This window comes from Triticum aestivum, chromosome 1B (assembly GCF_018294505.1).
Source record: "Triticum aestivum cultivar Chinese Spring chromosome 1B, IWGSC CS RefSeq v2.1, whole genome shotgun sequence".
Taxonomy (NCBI): domain Eukaryota; kingdom Viridiplantae; phylum Streptophyta; class Magnoliopsida; order Poales; family Poaceae; genus Triticum; species Triticum aestivum.
Window position 1 is genome coordinate 685779953 of NC_057795.1, and position 12345 is coordinate 685792297.

A 12345-nucleotide genomic window follows, 5' to 3' on the forward strand; every position below is an offset into this window, starting at 1 on the left:
ACTCGTCGTCGGGGGCCACCATCTTGACGTGCTCCGGCTTCACGGGGAGCAAGCCCGGCAAGGGCTTCAGCCGGACTAGGCGTAGGGAGCGCCTCGCCGGTGCCGTCACAGGCGGTGAGGGCTCGTTGATGACGAGGGCGCCGCTGCGAGCGTGATGCCCGAGCGGTGCCCCCTCCGGCTCGGGCCAGACGGGATGGAGGGCCGGCGAGCCAGAGCCCGACGATGAGGACGACCCCGGCTCCATTCGTCGCGGCATCCAGGAACTGCGCAGCGGCGAGAGAAGGACGGTCGAGTCGGGTACTCCAGCCACAGCACGTTGCCGGTCTCGATGTGGCCGAGGACGGCGTCGAGGGTGCGGCCGGGGACGCCCCACCACTCGCGCCATCCTTCGGCGTTGAGGCGGCCGCGGGGAATGATGCCGTTGACGGAGGCGATCTGCTCCTCGCGGTGGCGCTGGAAGTACATTGTCCACAGTGTTTCGCTGTCGGGCGCGTACCTTGGCTGGTTCTGCTGCTCCTCCGTTAGGGAGGAGCAGATGCATGCGATCTCCGCCCGCTGTGCCGCCCCTTCGGGTACAGGCGGCACCGGGACGCCGCCGACACTCAGCCTCCACGCCCCCGGCACGCGCATGTCAGGGGGCGTCGGGTACTCGGCCTCGTAGAGGGGGCGCGCCTCCGGCTCTTGGAGGTGTCGGCGGCCGAAGCCGTTCGCCGTTGCGCCATCACCTGGGAACCTCTCGCCCATGTTTGCTTTGCTCGTCGGCGAGGAGAAGGCTTTTGCGAGCGGGAGAGGGGGAGGCTGTGGCGCTCACCGACGGGGAGTGGGTGCCTTTTATAGCCGAAGCGGGGCGGCGGGGAAGCGACATGCGGGACGACGCGTGGCGGGAGCGGGCGGGACGCGCGTCGACGGCGTCTTCACTGCGTCGCCCGTGAGGCATCAATGGAGGCTGACCGGCGCGGCAGCGCGGCTGCCTTGACATTGATTCTCGCGAGAACCGAGGCGATGGAAGGCGACGAAGCGGCGTCTCGCTGATTCGGCGGGCCCGCGGCTCTTTCGCGCCAAAACCGCTCGCCCCGGCGTCCCCGGGCGCCCCAGCGCGCCGGGTTCGGCCTGGGTCCGCCGGCGCTGATTTCGGCCCAAGCAGGCGAAAAACAGGCTCCTGGGGACGCGACTGGGCCATTTTTTCGACGCCGGCGTGAAAAAATCGACTGGAAAAGTCGTGTTGGGGGCCCGAATGGAGACGCTCTAATTGTCGCGGTTTTAAGGTGTCCGCTAAAGTTGCTCTTTATTGAAATCTTATGCAAGCCTGCACCTTGTAAACACCTCCGCTTTCAGTAATTGCAAAGCTTTGACCCCCTTGGCACCAAGAGGAGAACGTGGGTCGGAGGGGAGCAGCAGGGATGGCCGGAGCCGAGGAAGACGAAGTGGCTCCTTCTGCTCCACATCCTGTAGATCCACAAGTGAGTATACTATCACGCTCTCCCCTCTCCTCTCTCCTAGGTTTTCCCATCGATCTGAGGAATCCCTTTTCTCGTTTAACCTGCGGTTCCTCCCTCCCTCCCTGCAGCAACCCATGGGACAGGGGCCGGCGGCCAAGCGGAGCAGGTCGGAGCACCACCACGGCGACGGCGACGCGCCGTCCTTCAAGATGGAGGACCTGCCCGTGGTAATTTCCGTTCCGTCAGTTCAGTTCCTCTTTCTCATCTTCTTGATGTGTTGCCTGTGTCTTCTCCAAGGACCACAGATCTGCAACTTTGGGACATAAAAGGCTGGTGTTTTCTGGGATTGGGGCTTCCGCTGTTTTAGGGCATCTTTATTAACTTGTTTTCGGCGTCAATAACACATTAACTTGCCTGCAAGGATCATGTGGGACTCAGTGAAACTGCGGCAAAAAATAAAAATAAAAATAATAAATTGCAGTTTGTTTCAGATTTCTCTTCCAAATATATGCAGTTTCAGGTCACTGTGTCTACCTGTTATAATGTCAGTTCTAATCAAAATTCAACCGTCCTGAAAATACATGTCCTCTCTTGTCATAGGATGTTCAAGCTGTTATAATGTCGCTTCTGCCACTGAAAATGGCTGTGAGGACAAGCATTGTTTCAAAAAATTGGAGAATGCTCTGGACATTCCGCTGTAATTTATCTTTTAAAGGCCCACGTTATCTGTGTGAGAATGATACCAAAATACAACAAGCAAAATGCATTGAGACAGTAAATTGTGTTATTCACCAGCATAGTCAGATAGGGATCAATAAGTTCAGCATCAGATGTGGCCTGTTTGAGGAGGACTCTGTTCATCTCGGCAGGTGGATTCGGTTTGCCGCCTCATCGAAGGCAAAGATAATACATCTTGATCTGAGGTTCAAGGATGTGTTTGAAGAAGTAAACCACTTGCATCTTGAGGCCTTATTAGATGCTCAAGGTAGCTCATTTGTACGGTCCTTGTTTCTTGGAGGTGTTGTTATAAAGCCACACTCAGCAATATGTGGCTTTACAATACTCAGAAGGCTTGTTCTGCAATCAGTCACGATATCCGGAGACTTTACAGGCTTTTTGGCAAATTGTGCAGCACTTGAGGACCTAGAGATGATCGAGTGCTCCGGTTTAACTAATTTAATCATACCACAGCAACTTGATAAACTCCAGCATTTGCTAATTGATGGAATGGAAGTGGAGATGGTCGAGTTTTATGCTGCAGATCTTTCTCATTTTGAGTACAAAGGGCAAGTGGTCCCCATAGTGCATCATGGTTGCTCAAAATTAGAGAAGGCAACAATAATGTTTAGTGGTAAGAAAGGACTGGCCAAGGCATTCACTGCAGTTCCAAGCATTTTGCCAGTGAAGATATTAAATGTGCAATCTGTTGCTCTATCAAAATATTCACAGGTTAGTTGGATTTTTTTATCTTACCTCACGGTTCTTGAAAATTAGTGTTGCTGCCAACGTCATCTTATTTGCTCGGGTAATATTTCAGTTGCAGAAACTGCCAACAAGACCTGACGGAATGTTTATGCATTTGAGGCACATGACTTGTAGAATAATTGTCCATTCAAGACCACAAGAAGCCAATTACGACATTGAAGTTCTTCAACTGGCCTATTGTTTGGATGCTGCACCCCAACTGGAGACATTGCAATTGAATGTGATTGTCGTTTTATTTATTAAGAAATATTAATATGCGGACCTTGAAGAAAGAACTTTACTTTGATTAGTTTGAAAAATTGATTGCAAGCTTCCAATGCAGATGTTCTATGTGTCATCCAGTGGTGTGTCCAGTGCTGAGGTGGTGGGTATGCGCCGGCATGATCATCTCAAGACAGTCTTCATGAGCGGGTTTCGCTGTTACAAGGCTCAGATTAAGCTGGCGTGCTGTATCTTGGGAAATGCTTCTGTTCTTGAGAAACTGACAATAGAACCAAGGATCACAGGCACAAGATATCTGGGTGATAATACTGACCTGCACAAAATTTTACCAGGGGTCTGTGAGTGGGCGCAACTTACCTCCGAGCGCTTCGGTAAGGTGATCAATGTCTCAGGTGCTCCCCTTCACAGTGAGTAAACCAATCCTTTTCCCATCTATGTACTATCAAGTAATCTTCGGTAGTGTAAAGTACGCAGCATTTAGTTTCAGTGTAGATGGGAGAAGTTTATTTGTTCATGTAATGCTTCTGTAGTGACTGTTTTGGTTACTATTTGTGGCATTGCGTCATTGCCTCTCTTCTATTAGAGACAAAAAAGGAAAATATAATCTATGTGTGTCCAATGCATCTGTTCCTTTTCCTCACTTTCTCATCATGCCTTACATCAACTTGTGAGGGTTATTTGTCCTGGTGTGCTATTATTGGAGCTACTGGAAGAACCTTAGTCATGAAAGTTCAAACAAATTTGCATCTGTATATGTTCATGTACATTTGCAAACTCTAGAAAGAAGTAAAGCTGTTATGGCAGCTCACTGGTAACAAAATTTAAACCAAAAAACCAATGCATCGTTGGCTTTCCCATCAGGGACTCCAAACCCCATAATCGGTGAAACTCTGGAAGCTAAAACTTCTTTGGAGGATCAGGATTTTTACATGGCAGTGGCAGGTTCTCCGTCATAGAGACTCCACGTGAGAACAAATACTTCGTAGACATGAGCCTACAGATGAAACATGACGCTGTGCGGGGAAACTGAACAACTGGTCATCTTTCCTTTTGCTGTCCCATTGCTATTTTTGTCTTGTCTTTCATTCCGGACTTTTTGGGTTGGAATTGGCGCCCTTTGTCTGTCCAAGATATGATTACCTGGCTGAAATATGATGCGACTGGGAGCACCGATTATCTATCTTTGATTTGGGATTACTGCTATTTAGTGGCTCTCTGGAACATCTGAAATGGTGTTATTTTTTAGCACAAGGCTATCAAGCATCCAACCGACACTCTCTTTTGCGTATTACTTTTCCTGCAGCAATGGATGCTTCTTCGGCCCAGCAAGACGAAGGATCTCTTCAGCACCATCACTAGCGAGTGCCGTCATCGCCTTTGGATTATTAGGAATAGATCTTTGTGGAATGCTATCTTGCTCAAGTTTCTGTAATCCCTGGCATCTGTTTTACCACATGCTGTATCCTGATCCTGGAGGGAGTTATGGTTCTCTATTAGGGAGTTTTGCACCGTGTTATCTTAACTGTGGTTATTCCTATATGTAACTTTGTTTTGAGAAACTATTAATATCTAATTTGTATCCCCAGTAAACTTTGTTACCTTTTGTGTTATCTGAAGATCAAGGACTTCTGTGGATTCTAGTGCTGCTAGCTACCTTTCGAGTGCAGATTGGCACAAAGGTAGGTCAGCCACGAGGCCTAATTTTCATTGAGATTGTGATAGAGTTCCATAGGAGTTTGTATATATTTGAATCACATTGCAGTGCATGACGCACTTGTCCTGATGTTGGTGGCTGATGGGTACATGTAAAGGGTTTAACCTCATTATATATTGGTGAATAGAAAGTGAAAAATGAAGTTCTTTATTATTAATTTTTGGTTTTCTTAGTCCGATTGTTAAAATATAATTTACATCTTCTACAATTGACCGACTGCCGTATATGTGGTTATATCTGCAATGTTGTGAAATATATGAAAAATTCTCAACGACATACACTTTGTCACCTGGTGTGGTCAGGAATGTGTCCCCTTATTACAAGATCTAGTGATTTCTGCAACAAATTCTGAATTCTACTCTGCATTCTGAACATCAAAGAGTAACAAAACTATTTCGACTCTGGCTGGAGCACCAGAAGCAAAATCTGGCTGGGGAATCTCATAGAAAACCAAATGCACAGTGCACTGATCATCATACTGAAATTGAATGCACTCTGTTTTTCTGTTGTGATGCCAGTACTAACACAGTGGTGTTAAGAGACCGTTTGCTCGCTCGCGGGGGCTCCATATCTCGCTAGATCTATATCTATCTCGCCTATTACGAGATGTAGCTCTGGCTTGCCATCGCGTAGCTAATTTGCCGTTTCAATAATGGATGCACACCTTCAATTTCTTGTTCGTTTCTTTTGGTCTGCTTCTTCAGTTTTCTTGGTTTTCGACCGTATTTGTGTGTCTTCTCACCGGGTTTCTTCGTTTTCTTATGTCGTTGTTTTTTTTGCGTTTCTTCATCATTTTTTGGCTTCTTTGTTTTTCTTAGGTATCTTGTTTTTCGTGTTTTTTCACCGGTTTTTTTTGGTTTTTCTCTATTTTCCTTTTTCTTTTTTTCTTTCAACACATGTCTACTTCACATTGTACATCATTCCACTACACGTGGAACATTTTCTGATACACATTGAACATATTTCAAATACATGCTGTACATTTTATCAACTAGTCCCTCCGTTCCATAATGTAAGACGTTTTTTTGATACTACACTAGAGTAAAAAAATGTCTGACATTATGGGACAGAGGAAGTACATATTTTGAGAAAAGAATTCGATACATGTTAAACATTTTTCAAAAACATATTGAACTTTTTTTAATTGGCACGAAACATTTTTGTTAAACCATGTGATTTTTTACATACTAAAAACATTTTTTAAAATATCACAAACAATTTTAGAATCAGAATATTTATATAAAACGTCACTTACAATTTTTTTAATGGTACTAAACATTGTTTATTCCTTGCAAACTTATTTTTAGATTGTATAAGTGTTTTCTAAAAATGTCACGCACATACTTTTGAAATACGTGAACATTTTTTCAGTGTCATGTAACTTTTTTGTATGATGCGAAACATTTTTTGAATTACACTTTTGAAATATATATATACATATATACATGTATATAGGATGTATTTTCCTTATATATAATCTATTTAAGACCCAGGGTGAAGAATTACTTATTCTTCACCGCGGTCGATCCACCGAACCGCACGTGCACGGCTCAACCAAGCCTCCACCGGTCGTCTACGTGGGAACGTAAAGTTTTATCCCTTGCAATGTAGTTTTACGTTTAGTTAAGAGCCCACTCTCCTTTTCACAAAAGAAAGAGATAAATACACTCACGGTCACTCTAGTTGCGACTGAAGCACGACATGATCACTGAACTTAGGAATACGCTCGATACGGTTACTGAATACGATGTGACGTGAAAATACGGTCACTGTAGCACGTACACTGTGGGTAGGCGGTGGGTTTGACCAACTGTTGACCACCACGTTGTTCGTTTCGATTCGGCCAATCTTGCATGGAGGGTCTTTTTGTAAAAGTGCAAAATTCCCCATCCTCAAATCCCTAACCCGTCGCTCTCATTGCGCCGCCCCGTCAAATCCCTTGCGCCGCCCCCCTCCCGTCGCTCTGCTCCGCCTCCCTCCCTCCCTCCCGTCGCTCTCCTCCGCCTCACCTCGCCGCCGCCGCCGAGGAGGGTAGTTCCTTGCCCTCTGGTGCTCATGTCTGCCGCCAGCTCCTCCTCCGCTGCTATTCGCCGCCGTGCGCTGGCGCTGGCGCTGGCCCGCTGCCCGACCCGCAAGGAGAAGGTGCGCATGTACATCTCCACCACAGAGAAGCACGACGGATGGGTCTTCTACAAGTGCCAGAAGCATGGGGTAAGTTTTGCTGTTCGATTTACATTCTTGATGTGATTTGGGTTATGTTCTGGATCCAAAGATTGAATATTTTTTCACCACATTCGTCTGTGATTTGGATAGGTCACTTGTGATTTCTGGAGGTGGGAATTGGAGTATGTTGAGCACCTAGTTGACAAGCAGTATCTCACCGGCGATGCGGCTGTGGATGCTATTGGTGCGGCTGAGGAACGCAGAGAGGAGCTTCTAAAAGCACAAGAACTGTTCTATATGAATGGAGCTGTCAACAACGTGAAGAAGGTTTTGAAGAAGAATGAGCAAGCAGTAGATGGAACTGCCAACCTGATGACCAGGCAGCAAGCTGCTGCACTGATGATGCTTGGGAGAGAGCTGCTGATGGTCATGAAGATGTTGGTTGGTGTTCTGGTGGTGCTAGGTGTTGCAGCATTGGTGGTGGTCATGCTGAAGAAGTGAAGAAGATGATGTTCTGGTGTTGCTAGGTTCTGATGCTGCTAGGTTATTTTGTGTCCTGTCTTTGTAATGGTTGTGCTGAATCCTGGTGAACCCTAATGTTAGTGTCTGTCCTATCTTGTAATGGTTTCAGCATGTTGCAATGGAAAGTTAAGTGGAATTGTCAAATCCCTCTGTTGTTCAATGTCAATTAATCAGTCCATTTTCTTTCCATTATGAACCATGATATTTGTCAATTGTTCTGTGTGTTGGTGATCCTTTATCAAGTGGCAATGTTGAAGTAGATGATTGTTAAGTGGCAATGTAGATGATTGTGCAAGTGCTGTTCTACATTGATGATCATCAACAGCTTCTCTTCATTTGACACTTTTGGTGAAGAGAAAGTTAAGTGGCAAAGAAATTGTTGATACAATGTGCATGATCACCAATATGTGTTGTTCTAACTAGCAACATTTATCAAGATGTGATGTTCTAACATTTATCAAGATGTGCTGTTCTAACTGGCAAAGTTAAATTCCTATATGTGATCAGCACAATAGAAGAGAAAATGGCATTAAAATGCTCAATTGGACTAATTTAAGAAGACCAAACATGATCATCCACCAAAAGAACTAAACATCATCATTCATGCAGAGTAGTAAACATCATCATCCACCAAAATGAATACACAAGTACCATACATGTTCATTTCAACAGCTCTACATGATCATAAACAGGCATATCTTGCAAACTACCTAAAGACATCAAAATTGATGATCTTGCTGATTTGTTGTGATAATCAGCTTCATTGGCAAGCCAGCTTGGCTTTCTTTTTGTAGCAGGCCTCTTCTCCAGTTGTTTCTTAGCAGCAACAAGCTTCTTCTCCTCTTCTTTCCGAGCAGCAGCCAACTTCTTCTCTTCTTCTTTCCTAGCAGCAACTTGTTTCTTCTCTTCTTCTTTTCTAGCAGCAGCTTGTTTCTTCTCTTCTTCTCTCTATGCAGAAGCTTTTCTCTTCTCTTCTTCTTTCTTGGCAGCAGCTGCTTCCCTATCTGCTTTCTTTTGTGCCTCCTTCTTCTCAGCAGCAGCTCTTCTCTCAGCTTCTTGCTTTGCCTTCTTCTCTGCAGCTATAGTCTTCATTGTTTCTGCAATAATTTGTCTGGTCTCAGCTTGAGCTTTCTTGTTTATCTCTGCTTCTTCAAGTGCAGGTTCTTTTATGATCTGTTCAAGAAATCGGTGATTAAATCAGTTAACGGGCCAGTTAATCGCTACTCGCTAGGTGGCCGACTCGAATAGTGCCTATTCGTGGTGTTAACTGCCCAAGCCGATTAACGGGTCTATCAAGCCGAGTAATCGGTTGTCAGACCGATTAGTCGCCATGACCAGTTAACTGTTGGAAACAAAAGCCCAATATTTTGGCCCGCTCGGCCCCCTCCCGCTCCTAAATTAGCTAGGTTTTGGCTCCTACCGCCCCTCCCACTCCTTTTCCCATCCAACCCCGATCTGGCTGGTGGCTGGCAGGTCCTCCCGAGCGCCCGGATGAGTAGCTCCGCCGCTGCATGCTGCAGTAGCCCCGCCGCTAGCCTACCTGCTCCTCCTTCCCATCCATTGGCTGGACTCCTTCACCCGTGGGCTCCTCCCAATCTCTCGTCCCAGCAGCTGGTCGCCATCTGCTCCCGACTGCCTGCTGCCGTCGCTGCCGACCTGCTCCTCCATGGCTTCACCGGTGAGCAAGGTAACATCTTCTTCCCCTCTCAGCCTCTGTAGCCGTTGTGGTCTGGTACATCATTGATTCAATTTCCAATTTCATACAGCCATACAGTGAGATGTGTGAGTGTGATCACTGATCAATATGTATGAGTTGTGATGATCTATTTGGGGAGTAGATGTAATGTAAGTATGTAACTACTTAAGATTAGTAGATGGATGGGTTGTTCCAACTAAATTCTGCGGACATTCACTCCAATTACAGTAAATTAGTAGACGGATGGATGGCTTGATGTATGCCTGTCTATTATAGTAATAATTGATGTATTGGTTAAAATGTTAATGTAGAAACACTCCAATTATAGCAATGAACTAATAATCCATGGATATTCTGCTTAGGGTATATTAAATATTAATTGTGGGATGATCTGTACATTAAAAACTCATTGTTTAGCAAGTTAGGTGTAGGTTATATTAATTTTGGGCGGATCTGTACGTGTAATAGTTGGCTAGCTGGGATTTCTTATGTTACTGTAACATACTCCAAAGTCCTAACAAATCTGATTTTCTATGGTATGATCTGTAGACTATAGATTAATTATTTAATACTACATATCGCTCATTGATACTTATTATGTTTGCTCATTCAATATATTTGTGGGGGTCTACGGTTGCCTCTACCGGTGCAAGTTCTCATACTCTCAAAAGAAATTCAGATGACATGGGGTGGGAGTTTGCAACCTTGATCAATCCATTAGATCTACAGCGAGTGAAGTGCAAGTTGTGTGGAAAGGAGATGGGTGGAGGCGTCAATAGGATGAAGCAACATATTGGGCAAGTAAAAGGAAGCGTGAAAAGTTGCAATGTAGCCACACCAGATCAGCAGAAAAGGTGTAAGGATGCTTATGAGGCACCACAAAAGAAGAAGAAGCTGAAAGAAAAACATGATGAAGAAGTACGTGCTGAGGTTGTCATTCAAGTTGATGATGACAATAACGAGGAAGAGCTTCATGCAATTGGAGAAGGTGAAGCTCGCAAGTCAGGGCCTATTGATAAATATGTGATGCCAATTGATCCTTCCATCCCATTGAAGAAGTTCCAACAGAACATAAATGATGCAATTGACAAGGAGAAAGCTTAAATGGTAGGGAAATATTTGGCTAGATGGATGTACAAGAAAAATATTCCTTTCAATGCTGTCAATGATGATGACTTCAAGCAGTTTTGTGAAGCCCTTGGTCGATTTGGTCCTAAATGGAAGCCACCTTCCCAATATATGCTCCGAGAGAAGATGTTGCTGCAAGAGGTGGAAAGAACAAAGGATTTGATGAAGCCACATGAGCTTGAGAGGGTGGAAACCGGGTGCTCTATCATGACCGATGCTTGGACCGACAAGAAAAGAAGAAGTATAATGAATTTGTGCATGCATTGCAAGTTAGGGACCGCCTTTCTTGTATGGAGAACTAATAAGTGCAAAAAGGGAAATCAAGGTTGCTGTTGAAAATTCAGAAAAAAAAACTATTTGGTGACCACTAATGCCATGAATACCAAGATGAGTGGGAGGCTGGGTTCTCCATTGCACATGGCAACATACATCTTGAATCCCAAATATAGTTATGCTGACCCGAGCATCTTTACGGATGTGGAGGTAGTGGCTGCGCTTATGGAAGTCATGGAGACATTTTATTATGATGATGACATCAAGCAAAATAAGGTGTTTAACATTGACTTCACCAAGTTTAAAAAGAAAGAGGGTATGTTTGGGAAGGTGGCTGCATTGAAAGCAATGGAGAATAACAATTTCGTTGCCGGTAAGCATGTTCTCAAAGCAAAAAAACTTATTAGAACATTTATGAAATTATGGGCTGATTGCATGTTATTTCACTTGTCTCAAATTGTAACTGATTGGTGGTCAACTTATGGATTACAAACTCCTACATTGCAACACATGGCCATAAGGATACTCAACTTGACCACAAGTTCATCCGGATGCGAAAGAAATTGGAGCACTTTTGAAATGGTAACTCTTAGACTTCTGACAATTAGTCAAATCTGAATATTCTTCTCACAATTGGTCAAATATGAATATTCTTATCACAATTTATTTCAGGAGGCTTCCATTTTCATCTTGTAGGTAGATGCAAAGAGGAGAAATAAACTAGATGTGGCCCGTAGGGACAATCTAGTTTATATCCAATTCAATGGAAGGATGATTGATAAAAGAAAGAAGTTATCCTCTTCTAGTGATGTTCTTCTTGGTGAAGATGCGTCATGAGCACAAGATTGGATATGTGAACAGGCATACATTGATGATGAGTTTGATCCCACTATGGGGGTGCCATACAACATCATTGATGAAGCAGTGGGGGAAAGCGAACCTACAGAGCTTCGTAGGAGTGCACGAGTTAGAGAACTCCATGAAGTTGAAGAATACGTTGAGGATGATGATGATGAATCTGATCATGCGGTAGCTATGGAGGATGATGAGATTGATTACGAGTCCGATGATGATGGGGTGATTGCAACCAAAGATGATGATGATGAGGAGGAGCCCCCGCAGCCTTGAGCCATTCCTCGCAAACTTATTTTGCTTGCTATTTGTGTGCCCGAACCTTATGTTCTTAATCCTTATTACCTTGATACCTATTTCTATGTGTGTGGCCGAACCTTGTTAGCGTGTTACTTATTTGGCTATTTCTATCTATATAGCTGAACTTATTTGGACCTTGTTACCTATTCATCTTGTGATACTTATTATGAATTATATTCGGTATTTCCTATTTGTGTGGATGCTATTTATCTTTACATACGGATGCATATTGTGTGGCTGCCATTTATTTTGTATTCCCTATTTGTGTGGCTGCCATTTATATAATACATGTTGGATTGCATACTGTACTGTGTGGTTGCATATTAATCTTGATATGTCGGATGCATATTGTTTGTTATTTCCTCTATCCGGGTTAACAATTTTACCTCTTGTGATCTTGTTTATGATTTTTATTTTTCATATACCTATAGTACCATATTTTGCTATATCATATAGCTAGGAGCATGGGAGTGTGGTACAATACATAATTTTTTTGAATATACATTGCTAAACTCCTATTTAATCTACCGATTAATGTCCGACCGATTAAT

General features: G+C 44.2%; 1 protein-coding gene and 1 pseudogene across 2 annotated transcripts; both read left to right on the top strand.

Moving 5' to 3' along the window:
- The first annotated feature begins 1286 nt into the window (after positions 1-1286).
- LOC123149272 (F-box/FBD/LRR-repeat protein At2g04230) lies at positions 1287-4744 on the top strand. 2 transcript variants are annotated; one of them, XM_044568911.1, is made up of 6 exons: positions 1287-1460; positions 1568-1666; positions 2040-2888; positions 2977-3144; positions 3247-3538; positions 4450-4744. In XM_044568911.1, exons 1-6 carry the CDS (start codon positions 1401-1403, stop codon positions 4503-4505), a joined length of 1524 nt encoding a protein of 507 aa, XP_044424846.1. In that variant the 5' UTR covers positions 1287-1400; the 3' UTR covers positions 4506-4744. The 2 variants fall into 2 exon arrangements, with proteins under 2 accessions (XP_044424846.1, XP_044424842.1); XM_044568907.1 differs by having other exon boundaries at positions 1288-1460; positions 3247-3553.
- Positions 4745-11152: 6408 nt separating this feature from the next.
- Positions 11153-11770, top strand: LOC123101020 (uncharacterized; annotated as a pseudogene).
- The last annotated feature ends 575 nt before the right edge of the window (positions 11771-12345 follow it).